The 16,269-nt window shown below is 35.9% G+C and overlaps 1 protein-coding gene across 1 annotated transcript in view; it reads left to right on the forward strand.

Annotated features, from left to right (window-relative positions):
- Positions 1-915: 915 nt before the first annotated feature.
- The window catches only part of GABRA1 (gamma-aminobutyric acid type A receptor subunit alpha1), a 57,687-nt gene continuing 42,333 nt past the window's right edge, over positions 916-16,269 (forward strand). Inside the window, exons 1-3 of the mRNA XM_069592545.1 lie at positions 916-1,229; positions 3,554-3,642; positions 6,928-7,040. Coding sequence (XP_069448646.1) covers positions 3,569-3,642; positions 6,928-7,040 — 187 coding nt within the window. The 5' untranslated portion in view covers positions 916-1,229; positions 3,554-3,568. The remainder of the gene's footprint in view (positions 1,230-3,553; positions 3,643-6,927; positions 7,041-16,269) is intronic.

Consider the following 16,269-nt stretch of genomic DNA (forward strand, 5'->3'; position numbering starts at 1 on the left):
AGGCTTTGTTTGACCTGACTTCTAAAAATCTTTCTGTTCATCTTTTCTCGTCCCCTCTCTCTCATTTTTCTAATCCAGAGAATGATGGAGTTACAAGGCAAGGGAATGAATCCGGAAATAGAGATAGGACGCTTGCCTAGAAATTATCCGGGCGAATTATTTAAAGTTAAATACTCCTGGTCCTAGGAAGCCAGCATAATTCATATTTAATGGAGGTTATCTTTTCTCGATCATGACATAAACAAACAGTTTTCCTCCAAAGATTAAAAACCCGGTTCCAGAGCGCGTTCTGGCTGTCCTCTAAACTGCAGACTGACGAGAGGTGGAAAGCGCTGATAACCTGTGAAAGTGCGAAAGACTCTCTCACGCCGGTGGCCAATTCCCCACCGGCCAGAGCTCTTCCCTCCTAGCCCTCATCATTCGTGACTCTGCAAGACACAAGGACTCAGACGTGTGGGAGTGCGTGTGAGCGAGACAGGCGAGAGGAGAGCGCGCTTTCCACATGTGGAACCCTGCACCTCCCTGTCTCATCGCTTGCATCCATTCATATGCATGTAGTGGTTAAATATTTGATCAAAGGTGGGATAGTTATACTGATCGGTTGTATTTTTAATAGGCACACCTTAAAATAGAGGGTTCGTACATTGCAAGTGTGAAGAGATTCTGAGGAGAGTCCCTGTGCCTCTAACCCTTTCTACTCTTCCCTCCTCCGTCTCTACTCCCCCCCAAAAAGGGAAAGCTTGCAGCAGATTGTAGAAGGATTTGAGTCTGCAGCTCAGAGAAGGGGATTAGGGCCAGAGCGGTGCAAGTTAAATTGTGCTGCAAATAAAAAATGGGCGGATTGGTCTCCAGATCCAGAGGCTGGTACCACCTTCCTTTCTAAAATAAAATCTCTCTGGCATGAAGTCACCGCCTATTTCACATCCGGTTTGCCCTGGGACGTATTACTACTGTCTTGGTAAAGAAAAATCTTTTGTTGTATAGCTGCAGATTGGAATATAGGGAAGCAAATTCGGGTGTGAAATCTTCAGCAAAGGAACACGCAGAGTCCATGATGGCTCAGCCCGCTCAGACCGAGTGAGTGAGCGGCGGAGCGAGGACGCCCCTCCGCTGCCGGCGCGCCCGGACTCGCGGACTCGCGGACTCGCGCCGGCTCCAAGCTCTCCACGATTTTCTCTCGCAGACTTTTCCCGGGTCTGGAGCGATCCTGTGCCCAGAGGGGGCCCAAGGTAAGTGCGGCTTCGGACCGCAGCACGCAGAGCTTTGAACGTGCCTTTTCCTTGCTGGAGAGACCAGAATGCAATAGGGAAAAGAGAAAGAGGGAACAGGACAAGAACCTGATCACATAGCAGGTAGACAGAACGAATGTTTTTTCTTTCAGGGTTAAAACCGCAGCGGTCTAGGAGCATTATCGTCATTATTATTATTTTCTCCGTCTTTCTTTTCTTTCCTTCCTTTGGCAGGCAGATTTGAATGTATTTCGCGGGGTAGGTGGTGACATGTTGTTTTGGTCTTTTTTTTTTTTTTTGGCAAAAGGGAGCTGAGGTGAAGTGGGGAGGGGCGTTGTGGGGGCATCCTCTAAAGTTAAGACGCTGGTATAGAAAACCTGTCTCAACGTTGCATATCTTAGGGAAGGCACTCTCCTTCTGGCTGCAAAAAAAAAAAAAAAAAAAGCCTCTTTTCTCCTTTCCGGTGAACGCTGCTGAAATGCCCTCTGGTGTAGGGGTCTCTCCCATTCTGAACACGAAAAAACTCAAGTTCTCATTTGATGTGGGTGGCATGGAATATGGGTGTTTGGAGTGTGTGTTTGATGAGGCGAGGTTGAAGGTGGAAAAGGGTTAGGAGACAGCTTAGCGTTTCTCTTAAACTATTATGTTTGTATTTGCAAGAAACTTTCTTACTCAACTCAAGTGCCATGATAGGTTTGTTTTCCTCTTTTTAAAATGTCAGAGGAGGACAGAAAGCAATGGTATCTTGCTTTGGGGTTTTGTTTTGTTTCATTTATTCCTTCGGGAATTACCTTTTTTAAAAAATAAAGATCAACAAATATTAATAAGGTAGAGAAAGTTGTTTTTCCTTCATAACAGATGCTGAAGATTAATAAAATATTAATATAATTATGCAATTTAGATGCAATATTTTAACATGAGGATATTTATCCAATATTCCTTGTCCTATTCAACTCTTCTATGTTAAAAGCAGTCACTAGTTTAGGGAAAAAGTATGAATCTCACAGTTCTTATCTCTAGATCTAGACTGTCCACTCTAAGCACCTTAATTATGTTTCATTGCTTATATTGCCATTTGGAATGATTTTTACTGACATAAATGATCCCAGAGAGTGCGGAAAGCATTTGTGTAGATGTATTTAAAGGCATACCACATTAAACTATAGAGTGTCTCATGAAAAATATGCTTTAAAAGACTTGCAATCCATTAATCACTGACCCTCCTGAGGGATTCAGGGAAGTGCTAACAAATTTTACCTTGAACAGTTTCATAACTGAAATCAATTATCGCACATTCAAGTAAAGTGTTACCATATCTTCTCCTTCTCCAGGTAGAGCACTTATTTTTAAAAACTAACTGCACAAATAGGTTATAATTTTAAAAATTCTCTAAGCTTTCCAGACTCCTCCATTCCTCCAGCATCCCACTACCAAGTCGAAATTCAGCAATCAGACAGTGATTGATTGCACTTTACCTAAGAGGGAAAAAAAGATTCCCTTATTCATGCAAAGCAAAGCACTCCAGTTTCCATCTGTTTGAGATGAAACATTTTCTAGCAGCAACCCGGCAGGCAGAATCCAAGAGGGCTTAAAAGATATGTGTAGGCATGTTTGTGTGCATTTATGTGAGTGTGGTTTGTGTGTGAGAGACCAGCACATGGACTGACTCTAAAGTGTGTCCTTTAGCCCCACAGAAGCATTAGTGAGCATATTTAACAAGGCAATCACAGGCAGAGAATTACAAGCACGACTTCAGGATTCAACAGTGTATCTCATGATTTTTTTTTTTTTTAAGATAAATAGCAGTTGCTTCTGAAATCAAGGTGTATCCAGAACCCCAAGATGAATTCAGTCATCAAAGCATAATAACCAACTCCATCACAGCCCCCAGACATGCTCTCTCTGTTGTAGACACCAGCTGAAGATTTTTAATGCACAGTGCAGTTGTGGGAACTCAAATCAGAAAGGTCAAATTTATCAGATGACAAACAAGAGGAGAGTAATTCAAACTATACTGGAAATATAAAGCCTATAAAAACAAACAACTCACAATTCTATGTTGAGCAATATTATCACCTGAGAGCATTTCAACTTGTATTCTTTTACAGGAGAAATTAAGACACTTATATTTCTGAATGGAGAAATGGAAGGGAAAGTGGAGAATGGATGGTCCAGGTTTCCATTGCTTCCAATGAGGTGTCATATCCCAGTGAGGTCATTTCCTGACTTCAAAGCATTTATCTGAACTGCCTCAGTCAGCCCTAGTGGTTATAACCTGATGTTTCTTGCAAGAGACATTGATCTCTACTTGTTCTACTTTTCAGCTGCACAAGCCCGCAATGAAGAAAAGTCCTGGTCTCTCTGACTACCTTTGGGCCTGGACCCTCTTTCTGAGCACACTGACTGGAAGAAGGTGGGGACCCTTTATTTTAAATCTGCATGAGAATTTCTGTAACTTTTCATTTATTCTTTCAGAGTGAAGAAAATTAACCTTGGATAAATTCATGACTAAGGGAATTAAAAAAACTTAACAGCAATAAAATTCCAGCTAATAAAGTAGAACAGTATGAAAAAATAATTATCTTATTTGCATGTTAGTTAGAATACACTTAACACGCTTTTGTTAAGGAATGTGTTAATTCACCATTTAATTCTTAAATTGAACTTTTCACTGCTTAGTTGTAACCGAACAAAACATGCAGTTTCCTAATTCATAAAAAAAGTTATCCCAATTAATATCTGCATACTATGTAAGTTGATTTTCCAACAAGAAAATTTCTAACTAGTTGCAAAGATCATAGAGTAACTTCTGACTATATGCAAGTAGAAACTTTGGAATAATATTTTTAATTTGAATGTTATAATTTTTTATAAATGCATGTGCATTTTGTTTTAAAACTATTACTTATATAACTAATAGAAGTAGAGTATACTAGACACATTTAAGAACGGTAGATAAAACTGAACTTTTCTATTTAAGTTTACTGTGGAGACAAGTTATGAGAAAAATGTAATAATATGATTAACTATATTCAAAATATTAGCTAATGATCCCTCAAGCATATAGATGTATTATAATAGCAAAGATATAAATGACCAAATATTTCAGATTCTCCTTTATCTGCTTTTATATTTCTAGTGTAATCTGTTCCTGTGGCCAAAGTCTTAGCCATATTGTAAAAATCTAAGATTCTCCATAATGTAACAAAAAGTGAACCCTTAGAGGTTAAGGCAGAGAGATGGAATAGTCTGGAAATATGAGGATTTAGGAGGATTTTTTTCAACTGAGAAGTTGTCCATTTTTAATGTTCGTTATTGTGCATGGTGAATAATGACTGCCAGATGAACAGGAAATGCCTTATTGTCAAATACTCTTAATCTGAGCAGTAAAAGGTTCCTCACTGCTTTTGAAACATTATATGAAGTGTTACTATTGTGATGACCTGTAGATGGAGTTAGTGCACAGTGTTTTCCTATATAGTGGCTCATACGGAATCAAAATCGAGTACTGTAACTGACATTTCTCTACAAATTATAGATTATATATTCAGTTTAGGAGACATTACATTGGCATGAGTGTTTAATAGCAAATAAATAATCTTGCTCTTCATTTTAGGCTTATTCTCTGACAATTACATAGTAAATGAGAATTAAAGATGAAGCATAATCTGATTAAGAAAATCACATAAAAGAATGATTATCATTCCAGTTGGCAGAGCAGAAATGGTTCACTGGGAGGGAGGGAAAAGACTCTTTTGGCATTTGTATTCCAATCCAAACAATTGGTGAGAACAACATTTATAAAATCAAACCAGGAGGAGAAAAGCCTTTCCTGAATTTGACATATGCTATAAAAACAAAGGAAATGCAGGTAAAGGTAATAGACCACTCCATTTTGGGGGAATCATATTAGCAATCTAATATGCTCTGTCATGTCACTTCATCTCATCATCTCCCCCCTTCTTATTTTAGTGCTTCTTCCTTAGAATGCTTGATCAGGCCCTATTCACAACTCAAAGTGTGCTAGCATTTCTTTTCTACCTTTATCAAGATGACCTTCTAATATCCTTGAAAGATGCATGCATGGCAGTAGGTTTTATGACAATGAGTTTTTAAAAATAATTGCCTTCAGAAAACTATTTTTGCTTTACCGCTGTCATCTGCTAGTGAGACATCCTAGAAGACACAGAGCTTGCTGAAAATTTGATTTCAGAAACCAGGAAGATCTTTAATTTTGCCAAAAGAGAGTAAACCCTCAACCTGCATGGTATTAATATTGAATTTATGATACTGTGGAATTGTTTCAAAGAGGTACATTTAATATATTTCATATTCATGAATAGATGTTAGTTATAGCTTATTAAAAGTTTCACATTTTACCAGTATAACATTAATTACCTAAATAACAGTGTTTGTTTTTTAATTGATACTTGATTATATTTCTTGCTTTTGTCAAATAAGTGAATCTTGGTTTCAACTGTTACTATTTTTCTTAATCAGTAATATAAACACACAAGTAAGAAGCTAAAAGCATATTACATAGAAAATATGAAAGTGATATTTTAATGTCAGTTTTTTAGTTTACACTCTATATTCATTTTTTCTCAAGGTCAGAGCTATCAATGAAATGTATCAGTAAGTGTGATCTATCCTAAAATAGAAGACTCTTCTCCCAAAGGATTTTGGAAGTGTCATCTTAATCATTACATAAAATATGACTTAAGGAGCATAGATAATAATGTGATTGATACAATAAATATATAATATTTGAACTGTGGTTATTACATGATCAAAATTCAAAGACTAGTAATGATAAGGAATTAAAAACTAGATATTCACATAGAAAGAATTAAACAGAAATAATTACTCTGATATAGAAGAATGAAAATAATGTCTAAAAGTTAAAGAAAACTGGATTTTAGTTCAAACTCTTCTCACAAATAGCTGTGCTTTCTTAAAACAATAATCTTGCATTATCGCTTACTAAAACCATAAATTAAGAATATTGGCTCTTACCTTTTCCAAGGCATGTTTTACTTCTAAGACCAACAAGGACAAAAATTCAATTAATTAGAGGTTTGAATAGACAAATTATAAAAAGTTTTGGTTTATTGGTTCATAAACCTTAATGAAATAGAAATTACACACTGATGTGAACAAATAATTATCATAAGTAACAAGTTCTATTTTTCTCATTTAAACACCTGAAAGAACATAAAAAATCACAAAAGAAACATAGGAAGTGGACGAAGGAAGGGATGTTGGTAGATGCAATTTTAGGATTATGCTACATATTAAATGAAAACAAAGCTATTAATTATTTTGGTAGCTCCTAAATACTTTTTTTTAATTTGGGAAGAAGTTTCCCAGATTTCGGTTTTTCAGCATTAATGTTCTTGCTTGCCCAAGGAAAACATGCATTACAACTTTGTACACACACTGAGAATTATAAATGTAAAGAGACAACTCATGTCCTTTAATGTTCCTTCCAAAGTTAGAAATATTAGAATGTAGAGCATATCATCTATGAGAACAAATATAAGAAAATGTTAAGAATTAAGCTATGATTTTTTTTTAATTTTACAAGAAGGAATTTTCAAATTAAGATTCAATAGAAAGGAAAAAATTGCAGAAGGCTTTATTTGGAAAAAGGTTTTAGTCGAAATGTATAATTTAGCTATTGCCTCTGATATTTCAGCTATGGACAACCCTCATTACAAGATGAACTTAAAGACAACACCACTGTCTTCACCAGGATTTTGGACCGACTCCTAGATGGTTATGACAATCGCCTGAGACCGGGATTAGGAGGTGAGTAGTGTTATTGTGCTTTATTTTAGAGAACAATATTAAGCCTTTACTATTAAAGCATTGCTTCCCTCTACATGGTAAAGTAAGAATAACAGCATGTAGTGTAATGACTCATCCTATTTTCAATAGATTGCCCAATGTTAATTCAGTTTTCCATGGTCATCCCATGCACATACCCAAACGTGATAAAAGGCAATTCAAACTTCTCATGATGTCATGAAAGTAATGTTACATTTACTTGACATTCATAATCGTTTGCAAGTATGATTTGATTTTACAAGGGAGAAAGGCGGGTAATATTCTCCCTTCCAGCCCAAAGACTGCATTGCTATTTCATTCCACATTGCTTTGTTTGCATTGGATTCCATTAAAATATTTCTGAATCTGTTGCTGTAAACATTTCTTGTGGAATATTACAGACTAATCCACTATTTTGTGTTCGATTAACCCCATCTTTGGGACAAAAGGTGAATGAGATAGATGGTAGTATTTTTTATCTCAGTGCACTTAAACTGTAATTTTCTGTAGTAAAAATGTATTTTTCTTTGTATACCAGTTAATTCGTTTACTAATGAATTTCTACTCAGGAAGAAGATAGCACTTAATAATACAATATTTATAACAATAGAAGCAAATAGTACAAGACATTACACGCTTACTTAAATAGCCTTTGAATAAGATAACCAGCCTATCTTATTTAGTTAAGCAAAGAATAATGAAGTCAAAACAAAATATTGATCTCAGAGTAAAACAAATGAGGCAAAGAAATGAATTATTGTTCAAAGTCACATAAGAAACTAAGGTTATTATCTATGACTCCCAACTATAACTTATGCTGTACTTTCTCCAGAGCATTTGTTGAAACTATTTAATAGCAATATTTAAACTACTATGAAATGGCAGTTTTAAGAAATTCATCTCTTCTCCATCTAGACAGCAAAGATATGCAAAGAATAAGAAGCTTAAGAATTCAATTTGTGATTTTAAAACAGAATGGTAACATGGATTTAGAATCTTCGTTTTAAATCTTTAGGTAGTGTGATCATAGGGGTATGGGACGTAGGTCTGCTTTGAAGCCGCCAAATGCCCTTAGTGTCTCAGAGGTTTGACGGAAACTCCTTTGTCAAAGGCACAATCCAGAAATATGTCAAAGGTCTTACCAGGTGTCCTTTCCTATCAATCTCAAGCATTCATTCTAGGACATGCTATACAAATTCCTCCAGGTTTGTTGTATTCCACTTGGTTTCCCCTTACTAAGTTCTTTGAAAAAGTATTAAGGAATAAAATGTATCAGTCACAAAATAGAGTGCATAAATAACTGTGCTGTATTAATATAAAATCTGTGTATATCTAAACATCTAGAGTGGTTTCAGGAAAACTGTTCTTAGTTTATAAAAATTTGAAATAACCTGCAAACAATGCAGGTAGTGGAGGAACGGACAAAAAGAAAGTCAGAATAGTGATAATAACTTTTATGAATGGGCATGCATCTGATTTCTTTACCTATTCATCTTCCTTCTCCATATCAATCCGTAGAAAATCTGCAGAATTTTATAATATATCTAGAAAATCTTATCTTCATTCTAGTTTAGGAAATTGCGTTTAATACTTTAACATGTGAATATGAGTATCCTCTTAAGTTCTGTGCATAGTTTTAAGTTTGCTAAACAATTTTACACACACACATACACACACACACCTTCGTTAATAATCAGCTATATGGTCGTATTGTTATTTGGAGTACAGATAACACACCCATGACTGCTCACTTAAACTTAATTATGTATAATAACTTTAATAAATGTGTATATTAATTCTTTAATCAAATATCGTGTAAGCAAGAAGCATTTCACCTAATCCTCATATGCATACCTAAGTCTTGGAGAGCCACAAACCTCGAAGATATATAATACAGACTCAGAATGAGTTGAAAAGCTACTCTTTCAAGACTCAAGATGGTGAATTTATGATACAGAAACAACAACATTAATTCAGGCAGCAACTTTCATGGAATCTATTATCTATTTAACCCCCTCAGAATAACAAAAATGTAAAGAACAGAGTAGTGGTAGGCTAAATATAGATAAGATATATTCTTTTTAATTGAAGTGAATATAATGTCCTCTACCATAGTAGAGGATTCAAGGGCTCAGGAAAAAGTTTTAAAATGGGCCTTCTTTATTCTCTTTAAAAAGAATTTTCTGATATTTGTGATTTCTGGAAATGGTGATTTTGAGGTTATGATAGACATGAAAACAAATTTAAAAGTAGCCTAAATAATTTACTCCATTTCTATTTTATGTGTCATCTTAGAACATACTGCAATTAAATCTGATGGATTTGAGATTTATGAAAGTTTTAATTCTAACTTAATTTTTGTCATTTTTTGGATTGCCTTTTCAGTTTTAAGGGATATAATGGGATGAGTTTATTACCCTATCTCCAGAGTCATTTACATGTTTATAAGTACATTTTGAGAATGTTTATCTGCCTTTAGAAAAATACAGCCTTAAATATTAAACACAGTTTTTAGATATTTTATAAACATAATCAGCTATAGAATTAGAGAAAAATGTTAACATCATGCATGATATTTGGATGCTATAAATTGAAATTATCTATTACAAACATTTCTACAGAATTATTTAATTCTATGTCTTTACCATAGATTTCTGGTAAGCTAAGTTTAACATGCATTCTAGTAGCTCTCCATTATAAAAATCAATTTTTTACATGATTCATTTGCTTTTCAATGCAAAAACTATATAGAGGCAATACTTGAAAGATTATCATTAGCTTATAAAGGGGGTAAAAATTTCCTCATAGTAGGTTCATGATCACAGCTGGAATAATCTTTTCTTGCAAGAGAAAGGAGCCCACTGTCTTCTTTATTATGATAAAAGTCTGGTTTTATAAAAATAACAACATTGTGCAGAAGGCAGAGATATTTTGTTCTGAATGCCTTGATAAAATATAGAAATGTGTTGTTAAGCTAAGACTTGAGACTAATGTAAGAAACTCTGGTACGTGCAGTTTCATCATGACCTGTTTTTTAGAAACACACACAGCATCCAAAGGTGTAATGTTACTCATTGGAAATGTACACCCTAGATCCAAAAATTAAGAAACAAATACATAATATGGTTCATCCAGATGACAGGAGGTTGCAATTATTGTAATACTATTTTTAAAAGACTATCTTTTCAGGGTCAAGAGCAATCCTTAGGGGGAAAAAAATTTAAGGACAACATAAAAAATGATATCCTGGAAGGCTAATTTAAAAAAGAAAACACTAAAAAGGATAGTGTGTGGAATTCTAGTAATATCCTCTATTCAGGGACATAAAGAGAAAAACATTTGGCAAATTCATATTTTAAGTACAAAATTAAGGAAGGAAGCTTTAAATAGACTTGAATTGAAATAGTCTGTAGCCAGAAAATAAAATCAAAATTGTCAGTGATTGTTGAGTTCATTCTCGTCTAATATTGCCTTCTTTGAGGGCAAGGTGTGGAGGGCTCCTTCTTCCTTGCAACCAGAGACGGAAGAATCTTTTTGAAAGGCTCGTGCCTAAAGCGTGGTTCCCACAAAAGAATAAAATGGTTGAGGAAGGAGAGGACATAAAATCCAGGAAAAAAAAAAAGCAAGATAAGAAAGGAAAGGTTAGAGCAGAAAGGAGAGCAAGAGGGTATTGAAAGAGGGTATTCAAACTAAGAGAAAGAACGGAGAAAGGTGAGAGAGCTGGAGAAGGCAGAGGAGGACAGCTAGAGCGCCCGGTGCGGGAGAGGCGTCTGTGTTCCAAGGCTGGCTAGGCTAAGGTGTTCCTTGATTAATCAAGGTTCCTCTTTTCATTTTAAATCAAGACCAAACCAAACACCTTCTGAGGAAATCTGTTTTCTCAAGGTTTCTCCTTATTGGCTGTGAATCTAAAACTAAAGAAGCCTAAATTTTCTCCAACTTTCTAAAAGAGTAAACGATGCTCCCCCCACTCCCCCCCAACAAATAAACCAATCTGGGTAAAATTTCAGCCACTATCACACTGGCTTTCCCTGCACTCTAGGAGGAGGGGTAAGAACAATTCAGAAACAGAGATCCAAAACTGCATTCTGAAGAAAGTTTTCAGGTTTTTAAGGAGAAGCAGTGTCCTTCCAGTAACATCTTTCCCGCCCTCTCTGCCCCACCATTTAGACAGGCTGCCCCATTTAGACTCTTTGCAGTGAAAGAGTGCCTGTGTGTACTCATCATGTGACAAACCCAGATGGATGGGAGAAGTAAATAGGTAGGTAGGGATGTAGGTAGAGAACTGACTTTATTCCTGTTGTTGTTTAATCACTGAGTCGTGTCTGACTCTTTTGCAACCCCATGGGCTGTCCATGGAATTTTCCAGGCAAGAATACTGAAGTGGGTGGCCATTTTCCACTCGAGGGGATCTTCCTGACCTAGGAATCAAACCCGAGGCTCCTGCCAGGTCTCCTGAATTACAGGCAGGTTCTTTACCACTGAGCCACCGGCGAAACTACTTATTTATTCCTACTATAAACCTAACATATTTAGTTAAGATTTTCTTCTTTTTCCTGTGTTACAGAATTGGGTTGTTGTTTTAGATTTTAGTTAATTGAAGCTCTCAGTTAGATGAGTATATATAACTGGAATGTAGCTGGGATTTTCTCTCAAGGTATTTGAGCACTGACATACCATGTGATAAACAATCTATGCCTCAAAGCATACTCCTTATCTTCTTGATTTTCCCAATTTTTGAATTTTTATGCCTGTATGAGACCTTTTAGACTTCCTTTAGCCTAATTATTGCAAGAGATCTCAGCTTTAAGATAATAAGTATCTCCCACCAGGCAAGGAGACTGGACTGGATATGAGTGCTGCTGGCAAAGTGGTATTGGCTTCTTGGGGAATTGGCATCTTGGGCTACGTTTCTTCATGTCAAAATAATTCAAGGTGGAACACTAAAGAGCACTCTAAGGCGAAAAAAAATCAGATTAACTTCTGTGAAATTTTGTGCCACTTTATAAACTTTAGGTAACTATGATCTTTTTTATGTTTTTATATGCTGTGTGATGTTGAAATCAGAGGCAACCATTTTATCCATGTTCACTTAAAGCACATATTTTGTATTTATATTAAAAAGCCAGAATTTCAAAAATTTAGAGGATAAGATATTATGTCACAATATATTCACTTTCAATAAAATTACTGACAGTACCCAAAACAAGTTAAAACATTAGATTTCTCCAATATTTGTTATTGCTTTTGATATATTTACTTTACCAGTTAATAGCTTTTCTTGTTAACTTTTGAAATTCCACTCTAGAATTCTTCTTTTTGAATTTGCTATAGCTTTGACTGGTGCTTTTAATGCAAGGTGTGGAGCAGATGCTCAGACTTTGGCTTAATGCAGTCTACTTCCACTGAAATACTATAACCAGACAGTCCATAATTCAACTGAATTTTAGAGGAAGAGCAGTTACCAAAGACACAAGAAAAACTGTTAAAATGAACAGAGAACACCTTTTAACCTTTACTGGCTGAGAGATCCAGTCAGCTCATGAAGCCAGCTTGTCTAATGAATCCAAGTGAGATGCCCAGAGGAATGTTTTAGCATATTTAAAAACTTGCTGCTTCCATTTTTCCTTTTTGTGTATAGATCATTGTGCCAAGCACTTCCTAAGATAAAATGTTGCCTCTGAGACTATGCTCAGGTTATAAAGGCCAAATTATTGGTAAACGACTGCAGTTTATATTTCGTGCACTTACTTTTGACCTTTTTATATACTTAACATTTCCTCTCTTGATACTAGAACGAATGTAAACTACTAAATATATGTGTGTGTGTGTGTGTGTGTGTGTGTGTGTGTGTATAAATATATTCTTTAGATGGTTGGTGTTTTACAGCCTGAACTTGAGTTCTTAATTTGAAAAATCATATTTGTAGTGTTTCTGAGTTGAGAATCTTCTTGTTCATAGTCATGGACTCTGCCATTTTGAAACACTTGAAACTGAGTCCTAAGTGGATGGCATATCCCTCCCAAGATTATTATCCTCATATAACTAAAATTCTATAATGGGAACAGAAAGTATGATGCCTCAAAGCTATTGCATATTAGGCAATTTTTTTTTTATATTAGGCAATTTTGATCAAGACTTATATAGACTGAAAGAAACCCATTTCTCCAGTACAGCAATCACATCCTTTTCTAAAGCTTTGCCCTCTCCCAATAGAAATGCCACGATATAAGGAGCTAAGGAGGGACATTCTCAGTGGAGGAGAGATGAATGTCTGCTGTAATATGCTTTACCTTTTTTCCCTGGGAGATGCTTATATCATCTGAGTTCTGGAAATCTGAAAACACAAAAGGACCAGGCATTGGCTAGACATTTCTTTTTTTTTTTTTTAATTTTAATTTTATTTTACTTTACAATACTGTATTGGTTTTGCCATACATTGACATGAATCCACCACGGGTGTACATGCATTCCCAAACATGAACCCCCCTCCCACCTCCCTCCCCATAACATCTCTCTGGGTCATCCCCGTGCACCAGCCCCAAGCATGCTGTATCCTGCATCGGACATAGACTGGCGATTCGATTCTTACATGATAGTATACATGTTTCAATGCCATTCTCCCAAATCATCCCACCCTCTCCCTCTCCCTCTGAGTCCAAAAGTCTGCTATACACATCTGTGTCTTTTCTGCTGTCTTGCATACAGGGTCATCATTGCCATCTTTCTAAATTCCATATATTTGTGTTAGTATACTGTATTGGTGTTTTTCTTTCTGGCTTACTTCACTCTGTATAATCGGCTCCAGTTTCATCCATCTCATCAGAACTGATTCAAATGTATTCTTTTTAACGGCCGAGTAATACTCCATTGTGTATACATACCACAGCTTTCTTATCCATTCATCTGCTGATGGACATCTAGGTTGCTTCCATGTCCTGGCTATTATAAACAGTGCTGCGATGAACATTGGGGTACGTGTCTCTTTCTATTCTGGTTTCCTCGGTGTGTATGCCCAGAAGTGGGATTGCTGGGTCATATGGCAGTTCTATTTGCAATTTTTTAAGGAATCTCCACACTGTTCTCCAAAGTGGCTGTACTAGTTTGCATTCCCACCAACAGTGTAGGAGGGTTCCCTTTTCTCCACACCCTCTCCAGCATTTATTGCTAGCAGACTTTTGGATCACAGACATTCTGACTGGTGTGAAGTGGTACCTCATTGTGGTTTTGATTTGCATTTCTCTAATAATGAGTGATGTTGAGCATCTTTTCATGTGTTTGTTAGCCATTCGTATGTCTTCTTTGGAGAAATGTTTATTTAGTTCTTTGGCCCATTTTTTGATTGGGTCATTTATTTTTCTGGAATTGAGCTACATAAGTTGCTTGTATATTTTTGAGATTAGTTTGTCAGTTGCTTCATTTGCTATTATTTTCTCCCATTCAGAATGCTGTCTTTTCACCTTGCTTATATTTTCCTTTGTTGTGCAGAAGCTTTTAATTTTAATTAGATCCCATTTGTTTATGTTTGCTTTTATTTCCAGAATTCTGGGAGGTGGGTCATAGAGGATCCTGCTGTGATTTATGTTGCAGAGTGTTTTGCCTATGTTCTCCTCTAGGAGTTTTATAGTTTCTGGTCTTACATTTAGATCTTTAATCCATTTTGAGTTTATTTTTGTGTGCGGTGTTAGAAAGTGATCTAGTTTCATTCTTTTACAAGTGGTTGACCAGTTTTCCCAGCACCACTTGTTAAAGAGATTGTCTTTACTCCATTGTATATTCTTGCCTCCTTTGTCAAAGATAAGGTGTCCATAGGTGTGTGGATTTATCTCTGGGCTTTCTATTTTGTTCCATTGATCTGTATTTCTGTCTTTGTGCCAGTACCACACTGTCTTGATGACTGTGGCTTTGTAATAAAGCCTGAAGTCAGGCAAGTTGATTCCTCCAGTTCCATTCTTCTTTCTCAAGATTGCTTTGGCTATTCGAGGTTTTTTGTATTTCCATACAAATCTTGAAATTATTTGTTCTAGTTCTGTGAAAAATATTGCTGGTAGCTTGATAGGGAATGAATATACTACCCAAAGCAATTTAGACATTTCAAAATGTGATTTTCTACTCCATATCCAGATTTAGCAGTTGCATCACCAACCATCACCAAGTTGCTCTACAGGAGCAGATAGGGGAAAATGGTAAAGAGTTAAGGGAATGGAAATGAAGGACAAGGAGCAGAAATGCTGTTCCAGGCAGATTGGCAGGGAGCTGAAACATTGTCCAATGCTGCTGCTGTTGCTAAGTCACTTCAGTTGTGTCCGAACCTGTGTGACCCCATAGACAGCAGGAGTATAAATTGATGGTTATGTAGTGAGCTCAAGATATTTTCAATTTCTGAACAGGACCGTTTCAAAGTGGGGTTTTAAGAAATACTTTATTATAATGACTAATGGTAGCCAATTCAGACCCCATATAGTGACTGCCTCTGTGAATTAATAGTAACAAAGTAGCTTGAAGGAGGCAATAAACCTCCTTCATAAGTTACAAGCACACAGAACTGGGTCCAGTGAATATTATTCTGAGTTCCTTAGTAGACAGCATTTCCATTGAAAATATGGCTAGTGCCGTGTTAAATAAATTGTTTTAATAGGAATCCCTAACAAAATACTACCTACAATTCTTCACTATTGATTCCCTCTTCCATTTTTTTTTTAAAAAGTAGTCACTCTTACAATCCACTCTTTACAAAGTATCAGTTGTCTTCTTAAACCACAAGTAATATTATTTTACTTCATTACCCCAAAGCTTCTTATTACATTAGAACAAAGGTCACCTGTTTCTATAAAGAGCTCTTTAAGTGTGGACCCTCTTACCTCTAGAGTGCCATCTTATACCATGATCATCAGCATCACCAAGTTCCAGATGTATGGACTTTCTTAAACAAAGAGCATTTATTCTCATCTTTGCTTTATTCTTTCTTTTATGCTTTAGATCTTTGCTTTATTCTTTCCTCTCCTTGAAATGTCTTTGCCTGGATCTGTTCATGCTTGAATTTTTCTCACCATCGAGGTCACAAGTCAAATGCTATCTCTTCTTTTAGAGCATTTATAATGATCTGACATTAACTAGCATAATTTGTGCATATATGCTTATACACAACTATGTATATAATTTTGTCTATCTACCTGCCTGTTTATCTATCTATGTTTCTAACCTATTTACCTAA

The sequence above is a fragment of the Ovis canadensis genome, chromosome 5, assembly GCF_042477335.2.
Source record: "Ovis canadensis isolate MfBH-ARS-UI-01 breed Bighorn chromosome 5, ARS-UI_OviCan_v2, whole genome shotgun sequence".
Taxonomy (NCBI): Eukaryota; Metazoa; Chordata; class Mammalia; order Artiodactyla; family Bovidae; genus Ovis; species Ovis canadensis.